Below are 27,138 nucleotides of genomic sequence, written 5' to 3' on the forward strand. Positions count from 1 at the left end.
ATATATGCCTTCCAGGAAGGTGCAACCACAGATTGACATAGCATAAGATATGGTATGAATGTGCCCTTCTCCTTGTGGAAATGTGCAATGGCATGTAAAGTGTAATCGCAACGAGACAGGGATGTAGTGTGAAAAGGCCTTGTGATTATTTTTCATCTTCATTTTTAAAATCTCCACAGTCCTTCTTGTCATGTCAGGGCTTCTTATGGGCCTGGTTATAATCTATAAAGCCCTATATGGCTCAGTTCAGGTTATTTGGCAGACTCTGTCTCCCTATGTGAGCCAGCCTGGGCTCTGAAGTCATCAGGAGAGATCCTTCTCTCAGTCCTACCATCACCACAAGCACATTGAAATATATAATACATGAATAGAAATATGAACCAGTGTAAACTGCATGGGGCTATGTAGGCCAGCTATGTCCTAGCATCTCTCAAATGTGCTTGCTCCATTCACTCTGTTCTCAACTGAAGAGGGTTCTGTTTGTTTGGAACACCTGCTTTATCACAGGGAGGGTTCTTATTGCCTCCAACTGTACACCAGTAGCCTGACTTCAGACTCAGACCCATCCTATTTTGGAATTAGTTGCTTTCCCTGTGAAAGATCTAGCTCAATCCTTTGTTTCATACGTATTTCCATGTCCACAAGGTAATAGTGATAAGGAGCATATTTGCCATACTGCATTAAGTAAGTTAGTAGCAACTGCTTCCAAGTTAGTCTGGGCCATGTAGGATTCTTGTAAATCTTTTGATGCTGTTCAACAAATTAGAAATATTAACCATTATACACTGGGGAAGAATATTTTAACCCTTCAGAATTCATGCAGTCTTCCTGCGATATAAGCAACCCTAAGGACTTTTCTTGAAACACTTTCCCCAGAGTTTAGCTACTGCCCTACAGACTTTCACTTCCCTTTCTGCAGTTCAGATGCAACAAAAATGACCTCCAGCAGTCTGTTGATTTTGGTCATTAAACTAGCTTTAAATTTTTTTAATACATTAAACAGATAAAAAGGATCTTGCGCTGTTTTGCGCTGAATAGCTCTACAGTGAGACAGACATTATGTGCTCTTGTTGTGAGTTGACCGGTCCCCTTTGGGATAAACTGAAATTATTTCCATGATGGGAGGGTGGACTCTAGAATTCATTAGCATCAGGAAATGGCTTAGAATGCATCTGGTTTTATTTCAGCTTTGCTCCAGCTTGTATTGTTTGGCTTTGGGTGTTTGGATGGTGCACACTTGATTCTGTGTACACAAATGCTCCTCTGAGCATGGGAAAACTATAAATAATTAATAATTATAACAATGTGCTCTGCAATATGTTAGCATTCTTATTGAGGTTGGAAAATAACACATTAACTGCAAGGGTTTTTTCTTCATCCTAGTGCATGAGACTTAATTATTGGGCATGCCACTGGGAGATGCTGTGCAGATTTCCTTTTTAGGGCACAAAGCAAGACGTGAAGTTGTTTTATCTGTTTTGAGTTTACAACAAAAGCTTGAGCAGGGCCTGTCTTTTCTAGCTCTGCAACCTTCTTTCTGAGATGGTTATAATGAGGAACGATTATGGTAGCTTCTGTATACAAGACATCAATTCCACCAATGAACTTCTGCATACATTAAGGCTTAAGCCATCCTTCCCTAGTCTTGCAATATAATGTGTTGGACTACAACTTCCAGCATTCTCAACATCCTGGTTGCTCATGTTGGGGGCTGTAATTAAACATCAGGTTGTGGAGGTCTGTAATCCTATTATGGCCCCTTCCACACAGCTGTATAAAATTCACATTGAACTGGATTATATGGCAGTGTGGACTCAGTCCGGTTCAAAGTAGATATTGTGGATTATCTGCCTTGATATTCTGGGTTATAAGGCTGTTTGGAAGGGCCCTACATGACAAACCGATATAGAAGAAAGTGGTTTTGCTGTGCAGATGATTACTTAAGAATCCTGGAACCAGTTTGAGGTTCACATGATGATAACATAAACTGCAGAGCATTGATTAGTATTAAAGGCTTTCTTTCATGCACTTTTGTGGGAATTTATTGTCTGGCCACTACAATTTGAAGCTAGTGTACCGTAGTCAGGGTATATGCAGCCTGTACTTACAAGTATGCATGCTTATTTTTGCACAATTTTATCCTTTTCTGCTAGGATACAAATACCAAAGACAAGAATTCTCCTGATCCTGGAATTTGTGTGATTCCCAGCAAGGAGCTAGTTCCATGCCACTGTTAGTTATATTGTCTCAAAAGTGGTGCTTCATTAGTTTGGTAAATGCATCTTTGAGGAAAGTCATCTCAATGTTCCTGGGCAATATTTCTGCTTATGTTCTTGCCGCATACTGAATCACAATCATGCTAGTCTGTGCCCTTTCCTTCCATGCCTTTCATTTAAAGAAACTATGGCATTGGCATGGTCTTTTTGTAGACACCAGGCTATCAACTGTGCAGCTGTTGCTTTCATGCACTTGAAAATGAAAGGCCTGGTAGGTGAAGGTGTAATTGTTACCAGTTCTGAAAGCTCCGGGATTGCTTTGGAAGGGCTTCCTGGAAATTTAACATAAAATTTCAAATGTGAAGGTTGCCCCTCAGGGTGGACTTTGATCATGGGAAAATTGCAGTTTTGGGTTATGATGTCTGGAGAATTCTGGAAGCTGAAGTAAACAATTACCCTTTTCCACCTGCAGATCTTAGAGTATAGTTAGAGCCCTACACTCACTGCTTCTCTGTAGAAAGCCGTATTTTCCTATGTGGCCTAAAAAGACTTTAGGATGCTTATCGTTCTCTGTTCTGAGTGGCCCCCATCAATTTCTGTCCCTATATAAAATCCTTTTTTGGCCCCAACATTTATTTATTTAACATCTTGCCTTTCTCTCACTATGGGACCCAAGGCATCTAACAATATAGGTTAAAACAATATGTAAAGAAGTTTAGCCATTGAACAATCCAATCAAAATATTAATTTTATTATTTATTTATTTATTTATTTGCTGCATTTATATCCTGCCCTTCTCATCCCTAAGGGAACTCAGGGCGGTTCACAAGGCACAATTCAATGCCAAACATACATATATAGAATAAAAAACATATACTTTAAAATCACATTATTTAAACATAACAATCTTAAAACCATTATTTAAAAATCACACAATCCAAGGTATATTCCTGTAGCCATTCTGGTTGTCAATTGCGTTGTTCATTATTGCACTGAGAGATCGTTATTGCACTGGGGGTCTTTGTGCAAAGGCTTGGTTTCACACCCATGTCTTCACTTTCTTCCTGAAGGCCAGGAGGGAGGATGCTGAAGGTAAAAATGTATTCAAAGCATAGAGGTTTTTTTAAAAGATAGTGCAACCTATTATAAAATTCTTCTGTGCCAACCAGTTTAAAGTTGAACAGTTTAAATAACAAGATTAAGGAGAAGGGTGGTAATAAAGTCTGTCTAGGACAGTGGTTCTCAACCTGTGGGTCCCCAGGTGTTTTGGCTTACAACTCCCAGAAATCCCAGCCAGTTTACCAGCTGTTAGGATTTCTGGCAGTTGAAGGCCGAAATATCTGGAGACCCACAGGTTGAGAAGCACTGATCTAGGAAGAGACTTCCATGATTTAGGAATAACTACTAACAAGACTTTGTCCAGTGTCATCCCCGGTTGAATTTAAGCATTTGAGAGAAAGTCTGTCCTTAAGGATTAAAAAAGTTGTGTATGCTTATATAGGAAGGTAAAGTTTTTTAAAATGTGTGGTTCCATTTAAGTATGTCTTCTATTTTTAAATTGCTTTGGAAAGATGGTTGATTGATGAAGAGGACTGAGGTGACAGGGATGGAATCCTTTTGATCCCACCGCTGCCACCAATTGAAGAGGACTGAGGTGACAGGGATGGAATCCTTTTGATCCCACCGCTGCCCCCAATTGAAGAGAGCCCAATTTGTGGTACTCAACTCAGGCAGGGGAAATCTTTGTCTTTAAATCCCACTGCTGCCTCCAATTCAGGAGATGTGTGCACGTGTGAGAGGGAGGGATGGAGGATGTGTGAATGTATGACAGGGATGATTTAGTGGATAAGGAAGGATAACGGAACTGATTGGGTTTAAATGAGTAAAGATGGTAACTTATATAGGAAAGTACGGTAACTTATATAGATAGGTACGGTAACTGCCACCAACGTGAGGTAACAGGCTTACAGAGAGGCAAGGAGACTTATCTTTATGAACAATAACAAAATTCAAGTTTATTTTTGGTACATAAGCGTATGGTTTCAATCAGTAAACGTTCCGGATCTTAAGTTACAATGTAGTCTTTCTTGAATGGATATTTCTTAAATAACTTCTCTTCAAAACAGTATACTAAACTCCCCTGGTCAGCTTATATTCCCAGCCTTTCCCCTGAGTGACCATAAGCTGCCGTCTTTAGCTGATTTCCACAGCTCCTAATCTTTCCAAAACCTAACCACAACTCTTCTTCTCAAACCCCTAACAGCCACTCCTTTTTTAAAACCCTCACAGCAACTGAACTTTTAAAAGGGAATATGCTCCAACTGTCATCTTAGCCACGCCCCCTTTTTCCTCCAGAGAGAGGTTACGTTGCCATGGCAACCCGCTGAACACAGCTGGCTTCCATGTGAGACCTGTCTTCATCAATACATAACTCCCCTTTTTCCTTTTAATAAACAAATAAAATCATATCAATAATTCCCATTAACTCATAACATCCTTACACCTCCCCCCTAAGAAAGATTATTTTTGCCTTTTCTATGCCTAGAATGGGCAAAAATAATTAATAAATACATATATACATACACAACAGTATTCCTGAAATAAAACACAAAGTTAGATACAATACATAAATCATAAAATACAAACCTTCACTGTTGCATATACACATAACATGTCCATATCTTACCATACAGTCATGGCATTGTCACCATTCAACATACAAACCATAAACGTATTGGTCATCTTTCCCATTGTTAAGATTCACAACCTCAAATCAAAAGACATTTTAAAAATACATTTTCCATAAATCATATTTGTAACAGTTTAATTTTCATTCAGGGTTATTCCCCAAGTCTTTATTTATACACTGGACTAAACATCTTCCGATACTCAGTACATTTCATAGGGATCTTCTTCATGCCACCTGGCACAGTTCATCGATGTTTCCTTCTGCGGAGCATTCCAGAGGTTAACATGTTGTTGGGGATAATTACACTCGTCCTTCCCAGCAACACAATGAACTCTCTCTGTCCCAAAATGTTTTTTTGCGAAACTTCCAAGAGTCATTTAAGAAGTCCTGCGAAACATTGTCCAAACATTTTTGTAGAATCTTGAAAGTAAACTGTTGATGGTTAAAACTACCAATCCCCATCACGTCAGGGTCTTTACCACTCTCTCCATCGAAAAATAACCTCCGCTTGCTTCTTGGTTTGGCTGACACGTCATAGTAGCTCTTCTGTCTCTGCTGGGCTACAGCTAGATGTTCTTGTGCGATGTCTCTTGTCACTCTCATTGTTGACTGAAGATCGGTCAAATATTCAGCCACTGGAACTGTATCAGCTTCCCGTCCAAAGAACATATCAGATGAGATGACTTTGGCCCCTGCAAACTTCTGCTGAGCTTCATTGGACTCCACTACTGATATCTTGCTCTCTGTCTCTCTTCTGTTAATGGGTCTGTCACCAATAGGCCGGATGCTGGAGATGGCAATGTCTGCCTCCTCTTCCCCTTTGTCCATTTCCCAAGAGGAGTTGTCTGTCTCCCACTGTGAGCTGAAGGCATCGCCTAATGAAAAAGGATTATCTTTGTACTTTGGTGGTCCAGATGTGAAGCTTCCGATGTCTTCAAAGAGATCTAGCTGGGACCGTGTGGACTTTGTAGTCACTGGCGTTTCTTGTTCTATCACTTGCATCTCAGAGAGGACAGAGTGAGAAATAGAGCTCCTGGACACCAAGCCCATGCCCAGCCGCTCTGCCTGTTCCCACTTCTTCCCTTCCAGGTTTTGAAGTTTTTTCTCCTCCTTTTTCCGATCAACGTGTAGCTCTTGATACGTCAGTCTCATGGAGGCCACTAAGGCTTCATCTGCTTGCTTCTTGTACTCTGCAGCCTGTTGCTCCTTCAGTTTCTCAGCCACCTGCGCTTGCCTTTCAATTTCAGTGAAACTCTGACTATGTATTTCTGACCTTTCTTCTGATTCCACACTTTTGCTTTCTCTGTAAAACACACCATCTTTTGTGACAAATTTATTGGGTAGTTCTCCTGCTGATTCTAGTAAACTTTCAGCTTGCTTAAACAAAGGCTTCAGGGATTCATCTTCCTCCTGAGCTTGTTTAATTTCTTGCACTCCCCCTGTTTTACTAACAATTTCGATAATGGCGGAACTGGATTCTGGACCCTGTTCAGATTCTGGTTGAATAGGTAAGCACACTGCTTCCTGAATAGGGCTTCTGTTGTAATCTTCCTTCTCCTCACACAACTTTTTCCAGTTCTTAACTTGTCTAGCTAGGTCATTGCCGATTAAACATTCATGAGGGATATCTGAACTAATTGCAAAGTCCCAGATCCCTTTCCATCCATTGTATTCAATTGGGAGAGATACTACCTCAGCTGGTACAGCTGGTCCCAAACCCTTTAGATTTATCTCAGAGGTGGGCTTTTGATATTTCTGAGGTACCGATTTTGGGTGGATAACACACACCTGGGATCCTGTATCCCTCCAACCTTGTTTTTGTTGGTTCACAATAGTAATAGGCTCAAAGTAATCTTCAGAAAAATCATCGGATAAAATAAATAAACATTGTTTCTCCCTAGGGACTGTTTCAGTACTGCTTAGCAACTTAATATCACTATTAAGAGTATTTTCTTTGGGCTCTTTATTCATAAAGAAGGATGTTTTATCTCTTCTTAAAAGAGGACATTGGTATTTTAGATGATCAGACTTCCCACACTGATAGCACCTTGCTTTTACCTCAGGTTTGGTCTGATTAATTACCTCAGGCCTCCTGTAGGCGGTGTTTTCTACTGCAGGCGTCTTTTTGTATTGTGTGTGTGTTTGATAATTGTAAAATGGCGGTTTATTCTGCCTTCTCTCACTTAGTCCCTCATCGTTCCTAAATCCTTCCCTCAGAGTGATTAATTGGTCTGTCATTGAAGCCGCTTCATTGGCAGTTGATGGCTTTCTGTCTTGAACTAACCACCGATAATCTGAGGGCACTAATTGAAACAGTTGTTCCAACTTAATTAATTCCCTCAGCTGTTGAAAAGTTTCCACTTCTGAGGTTCTGAGCCAACTATCAAATAATTGGGCTTGTTTTGAGGCTACTTCTGAGAAGCTCTGGGCCTTTTCTTTCCTCAGGGATCTGAATTTTAAACGATAAAATTCAGGTGTGAGTTGCAATTTCTGTTGTACCTGTTTTTTAAAGAAGTTATAATCTCGGTGTAACTCTTCAGGTACATCACCATATATTTCTAACAATTTACCACAAATCTGGGGTCTTAAATAAAGCATCCATTTTCCCTCATCAATTTCAAAATCTCTGCAGCACCTCTCAAAAGAAATCAAAAACTTTTCCACATCATCATCTTTATTAAACTTTGGGAATCTCTTCAGAAGTAGATCAGACGCTTCAGTCCTACCATTCCCTTCTTGGTTAATAATGTGTGGTTGAGACAGTGCCAATTTCTCTTTTTCCAATTCCAATCGTCTCAGTTCTATTTCCTTATCCTTCTCTAGCTGCATTATTTTCAATTCCTTCTCTTGTTCCCATCGTTTTTCCTCCCATTCTCTCTCTCTTTGCTTATCCTCCCTTTCTCTTTGCTTATCCTCCCTTTCTATTTCTCTTTGCTTATCCTCCCTTTCTCTTTCTCTTTGCTTATCCTCCAATTCTAATTTTCTCAATTCAATTTTATATTTAAGGGTTTCCCTTGTCTCAGGGGTTTGCTCAGAGTCCGAACTATCTCCTTGGTATTCACTAGCCTCTCCTGCTAATTTCTTTTGTAGTCTGGTAGCCATTTTTCTTAACTTTTACCTCACGATTTCTTCCTATGTGGTCTTAAGGCACTTAGTTTGAGATGTTAAACGTATCCCGCCGCTTGGCACCAATTGAAGAGAGGTGAGGCAGGGAAAATCTTTGTCTTTAAATCCCACTGCTGCCTCCAATTCAGGAGATGTGTGCACGTGTGAGAGGGAGGGATGGAGGATGTGTGAATGTATGACAGGGATGATTTAGTGGATAAGGAAGGATAACGGAACTGATTGGGTTTAAATGAGTAAAGATGGTAACTTATATAGGAAAGTACGGTAACTTATATAGATAGGTACGGTAACTGCCACCAACGTGAGGTAACAGGCTTACAGAGAGGCAAGGAGACTTATCTTTATGAACAATAACAAAATTCAAGTTTATTTTTGGTACATAAGCGTATGGTTTCAATCAGTAAACGTTCCGGATCTTAAGTTACAATGTAGTCTTTCTTGAATGGATATTTCTTAAATAACTTCTCTTCAAAACAGTATACTAAACTCCCCTGGTCAGCTTATATTCCCAGCCTTTCCCCTGAGTGACCATAAGCTGCCGTCTTTAGCTGATTTCCACAGCTCCTAATCTTTCCAAAACCTAACCACAACTCTTCTTCTCAAACCCCTAACAGCCACTCCTTTTTTAAAACCCTCACAGCAACTGAACTTTTAAAAGGGAATATGCTCCAACTGTCATCTTAGCCACGCCCCCTTTTTCCTCCAGAGAGAGGTTACGTTGCCATGGCAACCCGCTGAACACAGCTGGCTTCCATGTGAGACCTGTCTTCATCAATACATAACTCCCCTTTTTCCTTTTAATAAACAAATAAAATCATATCAATAATTCCCATTAACTCATAACATCCTTACAATTGAGAACATGTCTAACACACTGGGAGAGGTGGGATCGGACTCTCCTTCTTATGCAGTGTGATTCCAAAAAAACCTCTCCTCTCATATTAAAACAGCCATTGGCATGTAACACATTACTCACAGCTCACAGGTAAAACGCTTTGCTCTGTCCCAACTTGTTCTGCTGTATATCCTTGATTGCATCTTCCTGGTTTTCCGGTCCTGAGACCAGCTTTGCTTTCCACGTCTGCCTTGCTTGTTCGGGCAGCTTTCTGGAAACTGATTTTAGCCTGCTTTCACCAATTTTGACTTCCAAAGCCTTTTGATTTCAGAACATAATACTATGGGGAAGAATTTTCAAGAAATGGATTGAAGTGGGAATGCTACCACAAATTCCTCATTGCCACAGTAATACTGTGATGCTACTATAATAATTGAGAAAGAGGTGTAGCCCCATTCCACTCTTCTAACGTTCAGCTTGTCATTTGTTTATCTGTTTCAGTTTCAACATGGTTGCTTTTACTATACAAATGTGTTATGCTTCCTTTTGGGGATTTGTTTGCCCACAGTTTGTAAACCTATTGCAAAATACAGTGGTATCTGCTGGGGTTTGATTCCAGGCTGTGGCGCAGGCTGGTGAGCAGCCAGCTGCAATAAATCACTCTGACCAAGAGGTCATGAGTTTGAGGCCAGCCCATGGCGGCGTGAGCACCCGACAATTTAAAATAAAAAATAGCCCCTGCTCGTTGCTGACCTAGCAACCCGAAAGAACTATCAAGTAGGAAATTAAGGTACCACTTATAAAGTGGGAAGGCTAATTTAACTAATTGACAACTCCATAAAAATCATCCATTGGAATGAGGAAGTGCAGTTGCAGTGGATGATGAACAGCTGCTCCCCCTGTGGCCAGAATCGAACATCCCTTCAGGAGAAGGTTAAATTGCCTCTGCGTCTGTCTCTGTCTTTGTTCTATGTGTATATGGCATTGAATGTTTGCCTTATATGTATATACAATGTGATCCTCCCTGAGTCCCCTTTGGGGTGAGAAGGGCGGAATATAAATACTGCAAATAAATAAATAAATAATAAATAATAATTCCAGAACTCCCGTGGATACCAACCTATGTGAGTGCTCAAATATCACAATATACAATGGTGTATTAAAATGGTGTCCCTTATATTAAATGGTAAAATCAAGATTTGCATTTGGGAATTAAAAAAAATTAAAGCCACAGATGGTTGAATCTGTGGATGCCGAGAGCAACTTCATTTTAAAAAGTAAAGAGAACAGAAGAGGCAACATCCTTTGCTCAAACCCAAATATATCTCTCTTCAGACATTACAAATGAATCAGTGTTGGGGGCATGAATCTTTGCATTCTTTGCATTCTATTCGCAGTACTGGGAACTCTGGTTCTTCTTCCTGATTGCACAAAAGAAAACTTTTGTGTGTGCAGTTGTACTCAATAAGACTCACGTGAAGGTCTCAAGCGGTGTGTATAACTGCATGCATCCTACAGGATATGCATAGCTATATTTGCACCCAATAATCCTTTGCTTATACTTTCCCTTCTCTTCCCAGTATTTTGTTGTTTTCCCAGTATTGAAATTTATGGTATAAATTGTTTGGGGCACAGACTAACCTTTGGCAATGTCATCATGTAATAATGGACTGTGCACAATGGTGGCAGTGTATAAACTATCAACAAAGGCTTTCATTGGTGAGTTAAGGAAGTTTAAGATACCTTCTTCTGTCACAAATCTCTGCAATTTCAGGTGGAAGCTCACAGTGTTAAATACTTCACCATACTAAAAAAATTCCTTCACAGAAAACGAAACCTCACGCAGGGAGTTCGTAGTATAGCCTTTAACCTGTCATCTTCAATACAGTAGAGTCTCACTTATCCAAGCCTCGCTTATCCAAGCTTCTGGATAATCCAAGCCATTTTTGTAGTCAATGTTTTCAATATATCATGATATTTTGGTGTTAAATTCGTAAATACAGTAATTACAACATAGCATTACTGCGTATTGAACTACTTTTTCTGTCAAATTTGTTGTATAACATGATGTTTTGGTGCTTAATTTGTAAAATCATAACCTAATTTGATGTTTGATAGGCTTTTCCTTAATCCCTCCTTATTATCCAAGATATTCGCTTATCCAAGCTTCTGCCGGCCCGTTTAGCTTGGATAAGTGAGACTCTACTGTAGTTATATAAATCCATTAGGAGATGTCATTAGAGGTTTCAGAGTTGAGTGTCATTGGTATGCTGATGACACTTAGCTTTATTTCTTCTCATTGGAATCAGCTGGAGTTGTACAGAAGTTGGATAAATGCCTAGATGTTATGATGAGCTGGAAGAGGACCAGCTCATTGAAGCTTAATGCTACTACCCTGTTTCCCCGAAAATAAGACAGGGTCTTATATTAATTTTTGCTCCCAAAGATGCACTAGGTCTTATTTTCAGGGGATGTCTTATTTTTCCATGAAGAAGAGCTCACATTTATTGTTGAACAACAAAATGAACATTTATTATATACTGTAAAGTAGTTGTCATCACAAACCAGCATAACCAGACAAACTATGAATCCTAATAAGAATTTCTTGTTACTACCATTATTTACATGTACAACAATCTATGGTACCTCTTGCAATTTAGGTTTCACAAGGTTTCCACGCTGATTTCTCTCTATTCTAGTTTCAATGTAGTCATGAACGATGAATAATATAATATACTATAATAATAATATGATACTATAATAATAATATAATTATATGCAATATATTAATGAGATAATATAATATAGGATATAATAATAACAGAAAATGATAATAATATGGTATTAATAGGATAATATAATAATGGGATATAATAACAGAATAGCATAATAATATAATAATAATAGGATAATATAATAGAATAATAGAATGGAATAGAATGATATAAAATATATTAATAGGATAATATAAAATGGAATATAATAATAATAACAGAATATGCTAATAATAATAAAATAATAATATGATAATATAATAGAATAATAGTATAGAATATAATGATATAAAATATATTAATAGGGTAATATAAAATGGAATTTAATAATAACAGAATAATAATATAATAATATGAAAATATAATAGTATAATAATAGAATAATAATATAATGATATAATAATAATAATAGAAAAATATAATATAATGATTTAAAATATATTAATAGGATAATATAATAATGGGATATAATAATAGTAACAGAATATGATGGTAATAATATGGCAATAGAATAATAGTATAAAATAATCAGTTTCATGGCATAGGATAGGAAGATGAGAGGAGAATCCCAATGCGTCCTGTACCTTTAAGGAGCGAAGCCTTGGGGAGGAGTGGAAAGCCTTCTTCCTTCCTTCCCTCCTACCCTCCCTTGCCCCGGCTCCAGGAGCCAATCAGAAGCCTCTGGGAAGCAAGGCAGCATGGCCTGGAGGGAGACGGAAGGAAGGAAGAAACGCCAGCAGCCACGGAAGGTTTTTCAAGCCTCGGCTGGGGGACAGGCAAGGAAAGGCCAGCCAGGGAGGCACATCTACACTGACCATTTAATGCATTTTGAAGACAACTTGACAGCAGGTGTTTGACCAATGCACAGCGTGAAGACCTTTACACACAATAAGCAAAGTTGGGGGATACAAGCATTCCCCAAGTTACGAACAAGATAGGTTCTATAGGTTTGTTCATAAGATGAATTTGTTTCTAAGTCAGAACAGGTACATTTTTAAGTGTAACATTAGATGGATAGATAGATAGATAGATAGACACATACATACATATATGCTGTACATATATGCAAGCTTTGGATAGCATAGGAAAGGGTTAACACCCCTGTGGTGTTTGTTTTTCTGACTGTGCACCAGGTCAGAAGATTGCACCTCACTTTCTGTCCCTGCAATAATTAGATTTTGAAAAATTTGGCATGTTGTGGAAACAAGGATTTGTGAAAAGCTTCAGTTCAGGCACCTTTTTCCCAGTAGTTTTGTCTCATTTCCTGTTCTTAACTATGAGTCATTTGTTAGTCAGATGTATGTAGATTGGGGACTGCCTGTACTCTGAAATAGAGTCCTAAATACAAATCAGCATGCTCTTGTATAAGCTATATCACATAATGAAAACAACTCCACAGACTGCAAATCACTGCGCAGACGCTTAAAGCACTCTGCTGAAGTGCACGTGTGCAACCCACCAGGGTGAGGTTAAAAAAAATTGCATTCTCACAGTTGTAGTTCCTGTAAATTTTGGAGCTGGTTTGAGGCCATCCTCTGCAGTGCATGTAAGGAAGATCCAGCTCCCAAACCAGTTCTAGGGCTTGTAATGTAATCATCCACACAGTGAAACAGCTTCCTTCTATGCTGGTTTCATCTTGGATTTATAGGAGGAGGAGGAGAAAGAGAAGGAAGAGGAAATAAAAAGTAGTAGTAGTAGTAGTAAATGTAGGTGTGCCTTATGTTGGCCTAAAGCAGTGGTTCTCAACCTGGAGTCCCCAGGTGTTTTTGGCCTACAACTCTGAGAAATCCCAGCTGTTAGGATTTCTGGGAGTTGAATGTCAAAAACATCTGGGGAGTCGGGACCCCAGGTTGAGAACCACTGGCCTAAAGGAAGCTGCTTCCTTTAGGGGAAATAACATTTCCAGCTCTGAAATGGGACTTTCCAGCTGAAGGGTTGATTTGATTCAAGATCAATGGCCACATTTCCCCTAACGCTCATCCAGACTCTGATCCATGGCAAAAAAAGCCTTCAAAGTCCTTTCTTCCCAGTTCATCTTGTAACACATATTCCCCCCACCCCAACTTTGAGCTTTTGACCTTATATGTCTAGATAAACCCCTGAAGACATCAATACTCGGTTGAGGCTTTTCACGTGAATGTAGGCAGCTTTTAGTAGAACTAGACAATTCCCTCATCTTTTAGAGGGAATGGAAAGCTTCAAAGCAGAACAAAGCTACTTCCACACATCACTAATGGGATGCCCCTCAGTCTTTGCTATCTCTTAGATCTTTGATACTGAAGTTTCAATATTTTTGATGTTGTATTAATTAGATTGCTTAAATATCCCGAAGGCACTGGATCTTGTCTGATGTCAGAATCTAAGCAGGGTCAGCCCTGGTTAGTTCTTGGAAGAAAAGCTGCTAGGTGCTGCAGATATATTCAAAGGAAACCACCTCTGAGCATTCCTTCCTTAAGAAAACCTTGTGAAATGCATGGAATCTCCCTAAGTCAATAGGCAGCTTGACAGCACATACTTTACTTTTATTATACACCTTTGTGTTTGTTTCCTACTTTTCTCCCAGAGCAGGACTCAAGGAAAATTCAAACGGCATGCAGGTAAAAATCAACTGTCATATTGAAGAATTAAAAAGGGATTCAATAAACTGTCATATTAAAATCAGCACTCCACTGAGAAAACACTGTACAAGTATTTAAAACAAAACAAATGAAGAAAAACATACAGCACCCTCTCTCATTAAATGAGCTCTTCATAACAGTTTATGGCCCGAGCCCTATCTAAATAAGTTCTTCGCCTGCAGAGAGAAGACCAACCTAGCCTCTGATAGGGGAGAGTTCTATAGTTAGTGAAAAGGTGTGCCCATGAAGGTTGTTGAATTGACAGAAATGTTTCACTAAAAGATCTCAAAACTTAGGCAAGCTCCCAGAATTTATTGGTCACTTCCGACTCTGCCTGTTGTGCATTTAAAAAAAATGTAGAAATATTTAATAGTCTTTTCCACCTCTAATTGGATCCAGCTGTGCCAATTGGGTAACCTCCACTCAAACACATTCAACAGCTGTTGTTGTTTCGACAGATGGTTTTGTGTACATGCTTGTGTCTTCAGTGCATATATTTACATATGTGTGTGTGCATTAGAGTCAAGATGCATGTGATCACTGGTCAGTAATTTAGCTTCTAGAGACCCAGAAAAGAAAATTGAAAATAACTCTTGTTTGTCAACACAAATAATGTTTTGAAATGAAGAATCACAGCATCCTCCCAAAAGGAAAAACAAGCATAAGGATCAGAAAACAAGAACTCATAAATAAGACATACAGAGCAGATAGGCACATACGTCCACACCTTATGTATCCATGACTATTTAGTATGAATATCACTTATTGGAATGATCCTTGTTAGTGATATAACCCACAAATGAGCAGAAGATTGGAGTCCTTGCTAGAGATGCAAGCTAGAGGAATGAACTTCCTCACTGTGAGAGCTGTTCAGCAGTGGAACTCTGCCCCAGACTGTGGTGGAGGCTCCTTCTTTAAAAGCTTTTAAGCAGAGGCTAGATGGCCATCTGTCAGGGGTGCTTTGAATGTGATTTTCCTGCTTCTTGGCAGGGGGTTGGACTGGATGTCCCGTGAGGTCTCTTCCAACTCTATGATTCTATGAACTAGGGTAGTGGTGTTTTGGACTTCAGCTCCCAGAATTCCTGGCCATTGAACAAACTGGCAAGGGCTTCTGGGAGTTGGAGGCCTAAACATCTGGAGGGCCATAAATTTGACACCTCTGAACTAGGAGGTTCATATGTAATGTGCTAAATGCCCTTGTCTTGATCTCTCTAGGGCAGTGGTTCTTTCCAGGGACACCCTTTAAATATCTCTTGTTGCAGAAGATCCCCAAGACCTAATTCAAGATTTGAAACCTAAAGTACATCAAGTGTTTATTTAACGTTGCTAATCTAGGGCCCTCAAATTTGGAGAGAAGGCTGAAATAAGCATACACCCTTATTATAATTTTTTGGGGGGAATGATTCTATACAAATTTATAGTGATAAGAAAAACAACAAAAACAACATAAACAACACTGAACCATGGCCTTATATTGGCTCTTCCCATGACCTTGTAGCACCGTAACTTCCTTCTTGTTTACAAGTTCCACTCAGTGCACTTTGCCCAGCTCATTTTATGTTTTTATTGCTGTGTTTCTCAATTGTTTTATAATGATTGTGATTTTAATGCCTTTTAAATTTATTTGTGTGTTTTTGTATTTGATATTATTTTATGTTGGTTTTATATCTGTAAGCCGCCCCGAGTCCCTCTGGGGAGATGGTGGCGGGGTACAAAAATAAAATTATTATTATTATTATTATTATTATTATTATTATTATTATTATATTTATTATTATTTATTTACAGCATTTATATTCCGCCCTTCTCACCCCGAAGGGGACTCAGGGCGGATCACATTACACATATAGGCAAACATTCAATGCCTTTTAACATAGGACAAAGACAAACAAACATAGCTCCGAGCGGGCCTCAAACTCATGACCTCCTGGTCAGAGTGATTCATTGCAGTTAATTGCAGCTGGCTTGCTCTCCCACCTGCGCCACCTCCCGGGCCAATTTTAATTACTTGATTAATTAATTAACAAGAAGGCATTTCACTTCCAAAACTTCCAAAACTTGTTATATTGGACTTAATAGCTGAAACTTTAATTCTGAATATTTTTCAAATGGTTTCTAAATTTATTTTAAAGAGAGAGCAGATCTACCATATTTAACTAATTATAAGGTACACTTTTCCCTGTAGGACTTCAAAAACCAGGTGCATCTTACAACTGCCTGAGATTCCCAATTTTTTGTTTTTTAAAAAATCATGCCGAGGAGGAAGTGGGGCCCAGCTGCAACAGCTCTGTGAGGCATCACCATTTTGTCCTTAGCCAGAGGGCTGTTTACTAGTGCTGAGCCAAGCATCACTTTCTGCTTTCGCTGCCTTCCCAAAGAGCCGAGAGAGCTAGGAAAAAAAGACTCATGCAGACAAGATTACTTCTTGGTTGAAACAAACCCAAAGTGTTGTGTGTGCAACGGAAATTCTAAAACAAATAGTAAAAGAAAAATCTTTATTCCAAAACTGAAGCTTCAAATACAGGGTGCACCTTACATTCAGTGGTGTCATAAATTTAGTGATATACGGTATTGCTCAAAAAGGTATCAACACTTTCACTGCCCTCTTTGATAGTTCCAGAAATTTTCTTGAGTCCAGAAATTTGGCAAGGACTTGCTTGAACTGCAGTTTCAGAGCACCATCCATGGATATTTCTAAGAGCTAGTTTTCCTCTGCTGCTGTGGACCCTTCTAGTTCATAAAAATTAACTGAAAATGAAGCTGTAATCCAGGTATTGCATTTATCAGGAATTGGTAAACAGTCCCAGAAACCTTACCGTAAACCTTTCAAATGTCATACAAAAATTGATGTGTTCTCAAACAACCCTTTGTTGGTGGAACCAAGATGATTTGTGAGATTTAGACATATCTCAAAGTTTTGGTTTGAAATTATGATGCCGCAATTCCAAATTTTTCATAATTGCTTCGATCTTGTCTTCATTTTGAAAACTTACTTTTTCTCCCTTAAGATTTAAGTTGACCTATTTCAGTGGGTGAAGATATCTGACAGTTATACTGATTTTACTAACCGGGAAAAATCTATCAAACGATCTTTGAGATAATCTTATCTCATCTCTCAGTTCCCCCAAACAAAGCAAAACTTTAGCTTGTGATAACCAGTGAACTTCATAGTATGGCAAAGGTGGATGGTGTGCATTTTTCATATCTTTGCAGAGCTGTTCAAAATGTGTTGAATTCAATGATTTGCCTTTTTATAAAATTGACAATTTTGACTGATGGCCTGTTTTGGTTTGTCTGGTACAGAATCTTCTTAGCAACTAGAGCTTCCCTGTTTACCAAGTCATGGATGGTATGATTTCCTTAATCCATGCTACATGTCCAGTAAGCTTTCTGGACATTTCTTGTGCCCTAGCTGTGCTAATTCCAATACATTTCAACTAATGTTGTGAAATGTTATAAACTTCTTTAAGCTGTTAAATACTTCTTTAGATGTAGTGTGTGCCAGCAAGGAGATTAACAGTAAGTCTTTGAAAATATTTATATCTATCAAAGCACTATAAAGTCACTTTGTTTTTGTTTTGTTTTTGTCCTATTACAGTGCAAAACAGGGACGGGGTCATGTGAGTTTTTTATATCCCTTGATAGTGGCTTATAAACCATCAATTCACATCTTGACTGTACCATTCGACAAAGATATTAAGCCAAAAAGTAATGAGAGTTGAAGAATGTCTGACAGACAATGATTTTGGAAACCGGGGATCAGATTCCTGTTTGGCCATGGAAACCCACTGGGTGATCTTGAGCAAGTCATAATCAATCCTTCAGCCTCAAAGGAACCCCCCCCCCCAACAAATATTGCTAAAACAATGGTGATAGATTCGCTTTAGGATTGTTGAAAGTCGGGAACACGTTGAAGACATGCCATATTCACAGTGTATTGGGTCTGTTTGAGTTTTAAGATCTTGGGGAGATCTTGTGGAGGACCATATGAGGAGAAAGCCCTCTCAGGGCCCATCCACACAGCCATATAACTCAGAATATCAAGGCTTTGAACTGGAATGTCTGAGTCCACACTGCCATATATCCCAGTTCAAAGCAGATATTGTGGTATCTTATTCAGATATGTCAAAGGGGCCTCAGTGGCTGCTTTGCCATTGTGGAGTTCCTTCCTGGGCAAGTTTTAATTAGCCCCTTCTTTCCTTTTTATTCAGGAAGGCCTATGGCTTATCATTTATGTGACAAATAGAGCTTTTAATGGAATAGTGTTTTTGTCTATTTTAATCCTTTTTTACTGTGCTTTAGTAGTGTATTACATTGTTTTTTAAAATCTTTTTTTGTTTGTTTCAGTCTCTCTTTTTAAATTATATATTACATTGTTTTAACCTTGTGAGATTTTTTTAGCTGTCATTATTTTAACTTTTTATGAATAATTTTAAACTGTTTCTAAAATGGATTCAAGCCTTTTTAGATATAAGGAGAAAGGAGGAGTCTAAAACAAATACATAAGACTTTATTAAAAGCTCCTTTCTCAGGAGTGATTATTTCCCAAAGGTTTGTTGAAACAAAAAAGAAAGCAGCCTTTACTTACTATTTCCCTGAACTCCATTCGGAAATTGCACCTCACCAGTTATTTCCCCCAGATCTTCACATATTGAGGAAGAGATCTAAAGGAGGGAGCCATGCATGTTGACATGATTGGGTATTATGCTTATTAAGTACCAGGATTGTGCCTGTTATGTGCCAGGTCTCAGGGTGATCACTTACCACCTCATCACATGGAAACTTGGGAGCATCCTAGCACACTGCCAGGACACTTCTTTGATGGAGCCTGCTGGGTGCCATCACACAACGTAAGGCTACTTCCAGCGGGACTCCATAGAGGAAGCATTCTGGCAGCATGCTAAGACATTTCCCTGAGAACTTGGGAGGCTTCCTGTGTTCTCATTAAGAATAATGAGGGGAAACTGGGTGGTGACACTTTCCCCTGCAAGATAAGGTAAGGGATGCAGTGGATGATGTGGAGCGTGGAGCAACGGTTTCCCTGCCCACTGGATTCACCATGCTGCATGGTGAATTCCCACTGCCACCTAGCTTATTGACCTCAGTGTGATGAACTCCTTAGACCATATATTATAGTACAACCACGGATTACAATTAAAAACAGATAAGTTACGACTCTCCAATGCAGCAGCTTTATCCGGCTGAACAGTTGTGCTCTGAAAATAGAAAAACAGTTTTATGACAAGCTGTGATGTTTTGTCCAGCTGTGTAGTAGATAACTGAAATCTGAGATGCATTTTGGCAGTTAGAGGAATTGCACTAATGTAGAAGCGGAAATGTATCATTCAAATTCCTTCCTAACAGTGGCATTGCAAGAGTCTGTTGCCTGTCTGGATGCCCATGGGGTAGCCTACAACAAGGATGTGTGTGCAAAGAGACCCTTATGGTTATCTTCCCCAGCCTCTGATAACTAAAGGAAATTTATCGCTATAGTGACTAGGAGCCACTGAATTTCTTTTGATAATACCTTTACTTATTCCTGGGAGTCTCATGTTATGTCTTTCTTCTGTTGCCAATTTAGTTATGTAATTGGTGGGAGAACTAAATTAGATCATCTCCAGTTCTATGTCTCTGGTTGGTTGTACCCTTTATCCATCTTAGAGATCTCATTTGCCATTTCAAATACAATAGATCCAAGACCAAACTATCCCTCCTTCTAAATGAACTTACCGGTATTACCAACCCTTTTCTCTAGCAGTCAATAAAATTATCATCTACATCTGTTTATCCGGCAGGACATTAGGCTTTTACTTTATCCTTAATCCTTTTCTCTTGTTTGCTTTCCACATTTGATCTGTTGAGAAGATATATTGCTTCTCTTTGTACAACACTGCCAAAATCCACTCCTTTATTTTTATCCCTTGGGTGAAAATTCAGCATCCTTCACATCCCTTTCTTGTGGACTCCCCTTTATTTCACTGAGGGCCCTTTCACGGACCCGTTTAACCCAGAATATCAAGGCAGAAAATCTACAATATCTGCTTTAAACTGGGTTATCTGAGTCCACATTGCCATATAAACCAGTTCAATGTGGATTTTTACAGTTGTGTGGATGGGGCCTGAATGAAGTGTTTCAAAAATCTTCACACTCCTGGAAGAGATTATCAGAATTTTGTGCAGTTTGCTGATTTATTTAACATTTTGGAAGTGTGGAAGTATAAAAATGTTGCTGGTTTGCATAAAAGCAGTATCGTTTGTGCAAAGCTACTGTTGTGTTATAAAAGAAAAATATAAAAAAATCTTGTGACCATTTATTTTCTATGTCTGGATGTATGGAGACACCCTCCCTTCTTGAGTTCAATAACATTTGTGAATATTCCTTGCATATGCTAACATTTAGTGGGTCTTCATCCCCTTCAGGCTTTTTGCCTTACATTGTGAGCTACTCACAACTTCCCCCCTTTCTATTGCTTTCTTTTAGTTATTGTTTCATATTCACACAAATGTGGAAAGGTGCCTTATAGGTTGGAAAGTATGGCCATTTACTGTGGGGTTTGTCAACTTTCATGTAGGAGTGGTCTTGAGTCTAAGATCCTTTTAAATCAGTGCTTCTCAACCTGGGGTCCCCAGATGTTTTTGGCCTACAACTCCCAGGAATCTCAGCCAGTTTACCAGCTGTTAGGATTTCTGGGAGATGAAGGACAAAAACATCTGGGGACCCCAGTTTGAGAACCACTGTTTTAAATGATGAAAATGAATCAGGGATCTTGTGCCTAGCAGTCGTGGTATTTGCTAATGGAGTATGGTCCCGCTCTTGTCCTTTCCACAGTTTCTTCTGCTCTGACATTACCATCGCCATCCAGTTAAAGGTGTCATGCTCTTTTTTGCATGGACTATCTTGCTGAATGTATATGTGGTGTCCTTGAAGTTCCTCCTTAAAAACTCACAGTTTCGATATGGCCTCTTCAATTCCAAATATAACCAAGCACTGATTTTTAGTCAGTTTAATTGTATTTTCCCTATCCCTCAATTTCCTCTTTTTATGTACTGACTAGCTCAGATTTTAAACCTATTGGGAGCACAGCCCTATGTTGCTCCTGGAAGTAAACAGACATACAAACAGTACGAAGGTGCCCTTTGGTTCCTCATGAATACTTTCTCTTGGCCTTTTCTAGGAAGCTGATACTTTCCACCATGGAGAATGGGGAAGGTATGGGAAACAGCCCTGTTATAATTTCACCATAGGAGGTACAGAACATGAGAGGCAATGACAAAAACCAGCCTGACACTTGGAAGCTGCCAAATGCCAGGAATATCAGCAATGTTTAGATTTTACATTGTTAACATACAAATGAATTAAGGAAATGAATGTTCTGATGAAAGACTTCTGATTCCCCTAAGCAATGTTAAAATAAAGACACACGCAATGCTAAAAATACCCAATTGACTGGTATTTAAACCAACGATTTCTCCTTACCTCCAGGAGGAGGAATACAGTCACCTTGTTTCCAATGACAGCAGAAAGCTGCAGCAAAAATAATGAATACCTTGCCTGAAGGAAAATGCAGACAGCACAATTCCATGTTTGCATACTCAGAAACAAGCCCTATTGAGTTCAATAGACTTACTCTCTGGTAAGCCGTATAGTTGCAGCCTGAGGACATGTGAGCAATGGAATATGGTAAAAAGACACATATAAAATTGCCCTTTATGTTCACTGTGGGGTACGTCTGGTTGAGTTAAAAGATACTATATGAAATTGAAATTACCATATGAAATTGGCAAAGCATCTGGGAAACATCTTTTGGCTAGTGTTGTGCAGAATTCATGCTAATTTTTGAAGGCACAAAATGGGAAGTTCCTTTACATATTTTAAGAAATCAGCAAATGCATACATTTTAAATGAGACAAATGTCTCTTTGCAAATGTTTATATATGTGTATGCGTGTGCTTGTTTTTAATTGAACAAACATCATAGCACATGCTTCATTGACAGCTTTCAAGTAACTAACACTTATCAATCCAGTCAAATAAATGTATCCAACAAAAATCAGGAGAACATGAATGGTAATTCCAAACCCATTACAAGAGCAGATTCCAGTAAGACAAATAGTCCTGGCTTCTAGCAAGTTGGTGTGCAGCTTTATGCCAATGTAATGTCATTGAACCTGGTATTTTCAGTGATAAACACTAGCAGATAAGATTGTAACATACTTAAATTAGAGAGGAGTCTACTTTGGAAATGTCCTCATTCAATGAATTATGCACATCCTAAGGGACAAGGAAAGCTTGCTGCAAAAGCTACCTGGGTGCAGTGCTCATTGGCTTATACTGAAGTCTTCACAAATTTCCCTGTTTTTTGAAGTTGCTCTACAACCATATTTTAAACATAATCAACTTTTCAAAGGGACAGAATTTTAATCTGTAAAAGTGTCCATTGAGGTTCAAAGCAACTTTTTTTATAAAGGCAGACAACGAGTCTAAGCCACGGAAAAGACTGATGACCATATTAGCATTGGCATGCAGGTGAATGCACCTATCATTAATGTTTCAAAAGTGGAAAGGAGCCAGGCACACACCAAAGGGTAATAATCTGCCTAGACCAGTGGTTCTTAACCTGTGGGTCCCAGATGTTTTGGCCTCAACTCCTAGAAATCCTAACAGCTGGTAAACTGGCTTGGATTTCTGGGAGTTGTAGGCAGAGCCGGCCCTAAGTAATTTTCAAGTGTAGGCAAACAGAATTTTGGTGCCTCCCCAATCCCCCCCCCCCAACCAATCGCTCAAAAAATAATACTAATAATATGTGCACAGACAAATATTAATAATATATTATTATCACAACAACAATATGCTATTATTATAAGCACATTCATAATATATTATCACTAATAGTAGTACTATATTCATATTCATAATACTAATAACAGTACATGAGACATTTATGAATAATATATTATTCACAATAATACATTATTATTATTAACACAGTATGCACATGTGTGCATGTGGGTCTACATATGTGTGTGTGTGGATATATAATGTGTGTAGATATAGAATGTCTGTATGTGTATCAATAGCAATATGTGGGACTACATCTGTGGACATACTAGATAGACAGAAAGACAGACAGACAGACAGACAGAGTGTATATGAGTATATATAGAGAAAATATAAGTTTCCTGGCCCCAGGTAATTTTCAAGTGTAATCAAACGGAATTTTGGCGCCTCCCCCCAAACCAATTACTGAAAAATAAAAGTGTTGGATAAGCAAAAATGTTAGATAATAAGGAGGGATTAAGAAAAAGCCTATTAAATGCCAAATTACATTATGATTTTTACAAATTAAGCACCCAAACATCATGTTTTTATAACAAATCAACAAAAATAGCAGTTCAATACATGGTAATGTTATGTAGTAATTACTATATTTACGAATTCAGCACCAAACATTGCAATGTATTGAAAACATTGACTACAAAAACATTGGCTATTAACAAATTGACTGCAAATAAAGATAAAATTGCATAAAATAAACTTGCAGTAACAACATTGTCAGAAGTTAAATCCGTACAAACTTCAGTCCTTGCTGCCTAAAGAAAAAGCTGTGGATCCGGGCGGGAGGCCGACTGCCTTGGATAATCCAGAACATTGGATAAGTGAAGGTTGGATAAGCAAGACTCTACTGTACTAACTATGGCTGACTCTGCTTAGCTTCCAAAATCAGATGGGAGTTGGTACTTTTAGGGTACTTAGGTCCTAAAATGTATATATCACCCTCAGTTACCAAGAGTAAAATAAATACAAATTAAAACTTTAGAAGGGTAAAGGTAAAGGTTTACCCCTGACATTAAGTCCAGTCGTGACCGACTCTGGGCGTTGGTGCTCATCTACATTTCTAAGCTGAAGAGCTGGCGTTGTCCATAGATACCTCCAAGGTCATGTGGCCGGCATGACTGCATGGAGCGCCGTTACCTTCCCACCGCAGCGGTACCTATTGATCTACTCACATTTGCATGTTTTCAAACTGCTAGGTTGGCAGGAGCTGGGGCTAACAGCGGGCGCTCATTCCGCTCCTGGGATTTGAACCTGGGACCTTTTGGTCCGCAATTTCAGCAGCTCAGTGCTTTAACACACTGTGCCACCAGGGGCCCCACTTTTGAGAAAGCAGTGTATTTTTTGGATTGCTGTAGATTTTTTGGGCTGTAGGTTCTTCCCCAGTCTCCAACAGACCTCAACCTCTCAAGATGCCTGCCATAGATGTGGGCGAAACGTCAGGAGATAATGCTTCTAGAACATGGCCATTCAGCTCGGAAAATTCACAGCAACCCAGTGGTTCTGGCCATGAAAGCCTTTGACAACACATTATTATTACAGTAGAGTCTCACTTATCCAAGCCTCGCTTATCCAAGCCTCTGGATAATCCAAGCCATTTTTGTAGTCAATGTTTTCAATATATCATTATATTTTGCTGCTAAATTCGTAAATACAGTAATTACAACATAACATTAATGCGTATTAAACTACTTTTTCTGTCAAATTTGTTGTATAACATGAAGTTTTGGTGCTTAACTTGTAAAATCATAACCTAATTTGATGTTTTATAGGCTTTTCCTTAATCCCTCCTTATTATCCAAGATATTCGCTTATCCAAGCTTCTGCCGGCCCGTTTAGCTTGGATAAGTGAGACTCTACTGTATTATTATTTTCTGCCAAAGAGTGCTGGGATCACATCAAACCACAGCTCCCTTAATTCCATAGCATTGAGCCACAGCAGTTAAAATGGGGTCAAACTGCATTAATTCTACAGTGTAGATGTCCCCAAAAAGAGAGAGAAAGAAAGAAGAGGCAGAAGGGATGGATAAACTGGGTTTTGGAAGATGTTGTGTGTCTCTGTACAAAGAGATGTCATGTTTCATGATCAGGTATGTTTAATGATAAGTCTTGCTACAAACCTGTCTGTTGGTTTTAAGTGACCCATGCTCTGTTTGCCTTGGCTGCAATGCGGTGATTTTAATCCTTGCCTACTCTTCCACCCAGCTGTATAACCCAGTATATCAAGGCAGATAATCCACAATATCAGCTTTGAACTGGATTATCTGATTCCACACTGCCATATAATCCAGAGCTGGGCATGTTTTGGCTGCAGAAGATAGGGCTGAGAGGAGACATGATAAACATGTATAAAGATGTGGGGAGAAGTCATAGGGAGGAGGGAGCAAGCTTGTTTTCTGCTGCCCTGCAGACTAGGTCGCGGGACAATGGCTTCAAACTGCAGGAAAGGAGATTCCACCTGAACAGGAAGAACTTCCTCACTGTGAGAGCTGTTCAGTAGTGGAACTCTCTGCCCTGGAGTGTGATGGAGGCTTCTACTTTGGAGGCTTTTTAAGCAGAGGCTGGATGGCCATCTGTCGGGGGTGCTTTGAATGAGATTTTCCTGCTTCTTGGCCAAATCAACTGGATGGCCCATGAGGTCTCTTCCAACTGTAGGATTCTATTTATGTTTTACTAATTGCTTATTATTGATTGTTGTTGATTTTATATTGCATTTGTTATTGATAGTTGTTGGTTTTATTTTGCATTTAATTGCATTATAACAAGCTGGAAGCCGCTTTGGGTCCCTTTATGGGAAAAAAGCGGGATATAAATAAAGGTTTATTATTTTATTACATATTATAATATTACCATTATATTATCACATTGTGTTTTATATATATATATATATATATATATATATATATATATATATATACTAGCTGTGCCCGGCCACGCGCTGCTGTGGCGAAGAATGGTGGTATGGGAAATAAAGTATTGAGGAATTGATGGTAGTTAAGGTAAAGGGTAAACATTTTCCCCTGACGTTAAGTCCAGTCGTGTCTGATTCTGGGGGTTGGTGCTCATCTCCATTTCTAAGCCGAAGAGCCGGCGTTGTGTGTAGACTCCTCCAAGGTCATGTGGGATGACTGCATGGAGCGGCGTTACCTTCCCACCGGAGCAGTACCTATTGATGCACTCACATTTACATGTTTTTGAACTTCTGGGTTGGCAGAAGCTGGGGCTAACAGTGGGGGCTCTGTCAGTTCCCCCAATTCAAACCTGCGGCCTTTCGGTCCAGAAGTTCAGCAGCTCAGCGCTTTAACATGCTGTGCCATCAGGGGACATTATTTCCTAAAGGTTGTGAATATACAATATTTCTGATTGTTTTGTTTTGTTTTTTTGTCTGTTGGAGGCAAGTATGAATGCTGCAATTAGGAAAAATGATTAGGATGTAATGGCCTTGCAGATTTAAAGCCTAGCTGTTTCCTCCCTGAGTGATTTTTTTGTTGGGAGGTGTTAGCTGGCCCTGATTGTTTCCTGTCTGGAATTACCTTGTTTTCAGAGTGGTGTTGTTTGCGATATTTTATATGCTTCTACTGTCTGTGGCCCTGAGAAAACAGAGGATTGGCCAGACTTTGATGATGGGAATCCTTTGTTGGGAGGTGTTAGCTGGCCCTGATTGTTTTCTGTGTGGAATTCCCCTATTTTCAGAGTGTTGTTCTTTATTTAGTGTTCTGATTTTAGAGATTGTATTGTTCTGTTTTATTATACCACATTAATTTTTATATATTCTGATTTTAGTGTTTTTGAATACTTGGAGCCAGATTGTATTCATTTTCACGGTTGACCGCAACACAATAATAATAATAATAATAATAATAATAATAATAATAATAATAGTAAGGATAGTAATGATAGTAATGATAGTAATAATAATGACTTTGGTAGTACATAGTGCTTCACTGCCTTCTCAGCTTCCTTTCTGGCCCTGATTGTTTCCTTTGTGGAATTTCCAATTTCCTTGCTTTATTTACTTTCTTTATTTCTTTATTACTGTCCTGGTTTT

The 27,138-nt window shown here is 38.9% G+C and overlaps 2 protein-coding genes across 2 annotated transcripts in view; one reads left to right on the forward strand and one right to left on the reverse strand.

Annotated features, from left to right (window-relative positions):
- slc24a3 (solute carrier family 24 member 3) overlaps positions 1-27,138 on the forward strand; it is a 274,995-nt gene that overhangs the window by 13,619 nt on the left and 234,238 nt on the right. The gene's annotated exons all lie outside the window — the stretch shown is intronic.
- LOC107982783 (trichohyalin) lies at positions 4,439-8,071 on the reverse strand. The gene has a single exon (XM_062977907.1). The coding sequence runs from the start codon at positions 8,005-8,007 to the stop codon at positions 5,206-5,208; it is 2,802 nt and encodes a 933-aa protein (XP_062833977.1). The 5' UTR covers positions 8,008-8,071; the 3' UTR covers positions 4,439-5,205.

The sequence above is a fragment of the Anolis carolinensis genome, chromosome 4 (genome assembly GCF_035594765.1).
Source record: "Anolis carolinensis isolate JA03-04 chromosome 4, rAnoCar3.1.pri, whole genome shotgun sequence".
Lineage (NCBI taxonomy): Eukaryota > Metazoa > Chordata > Lepidosauria > Squamata > Dactyloidae > Anolis > Anolis carolinensis.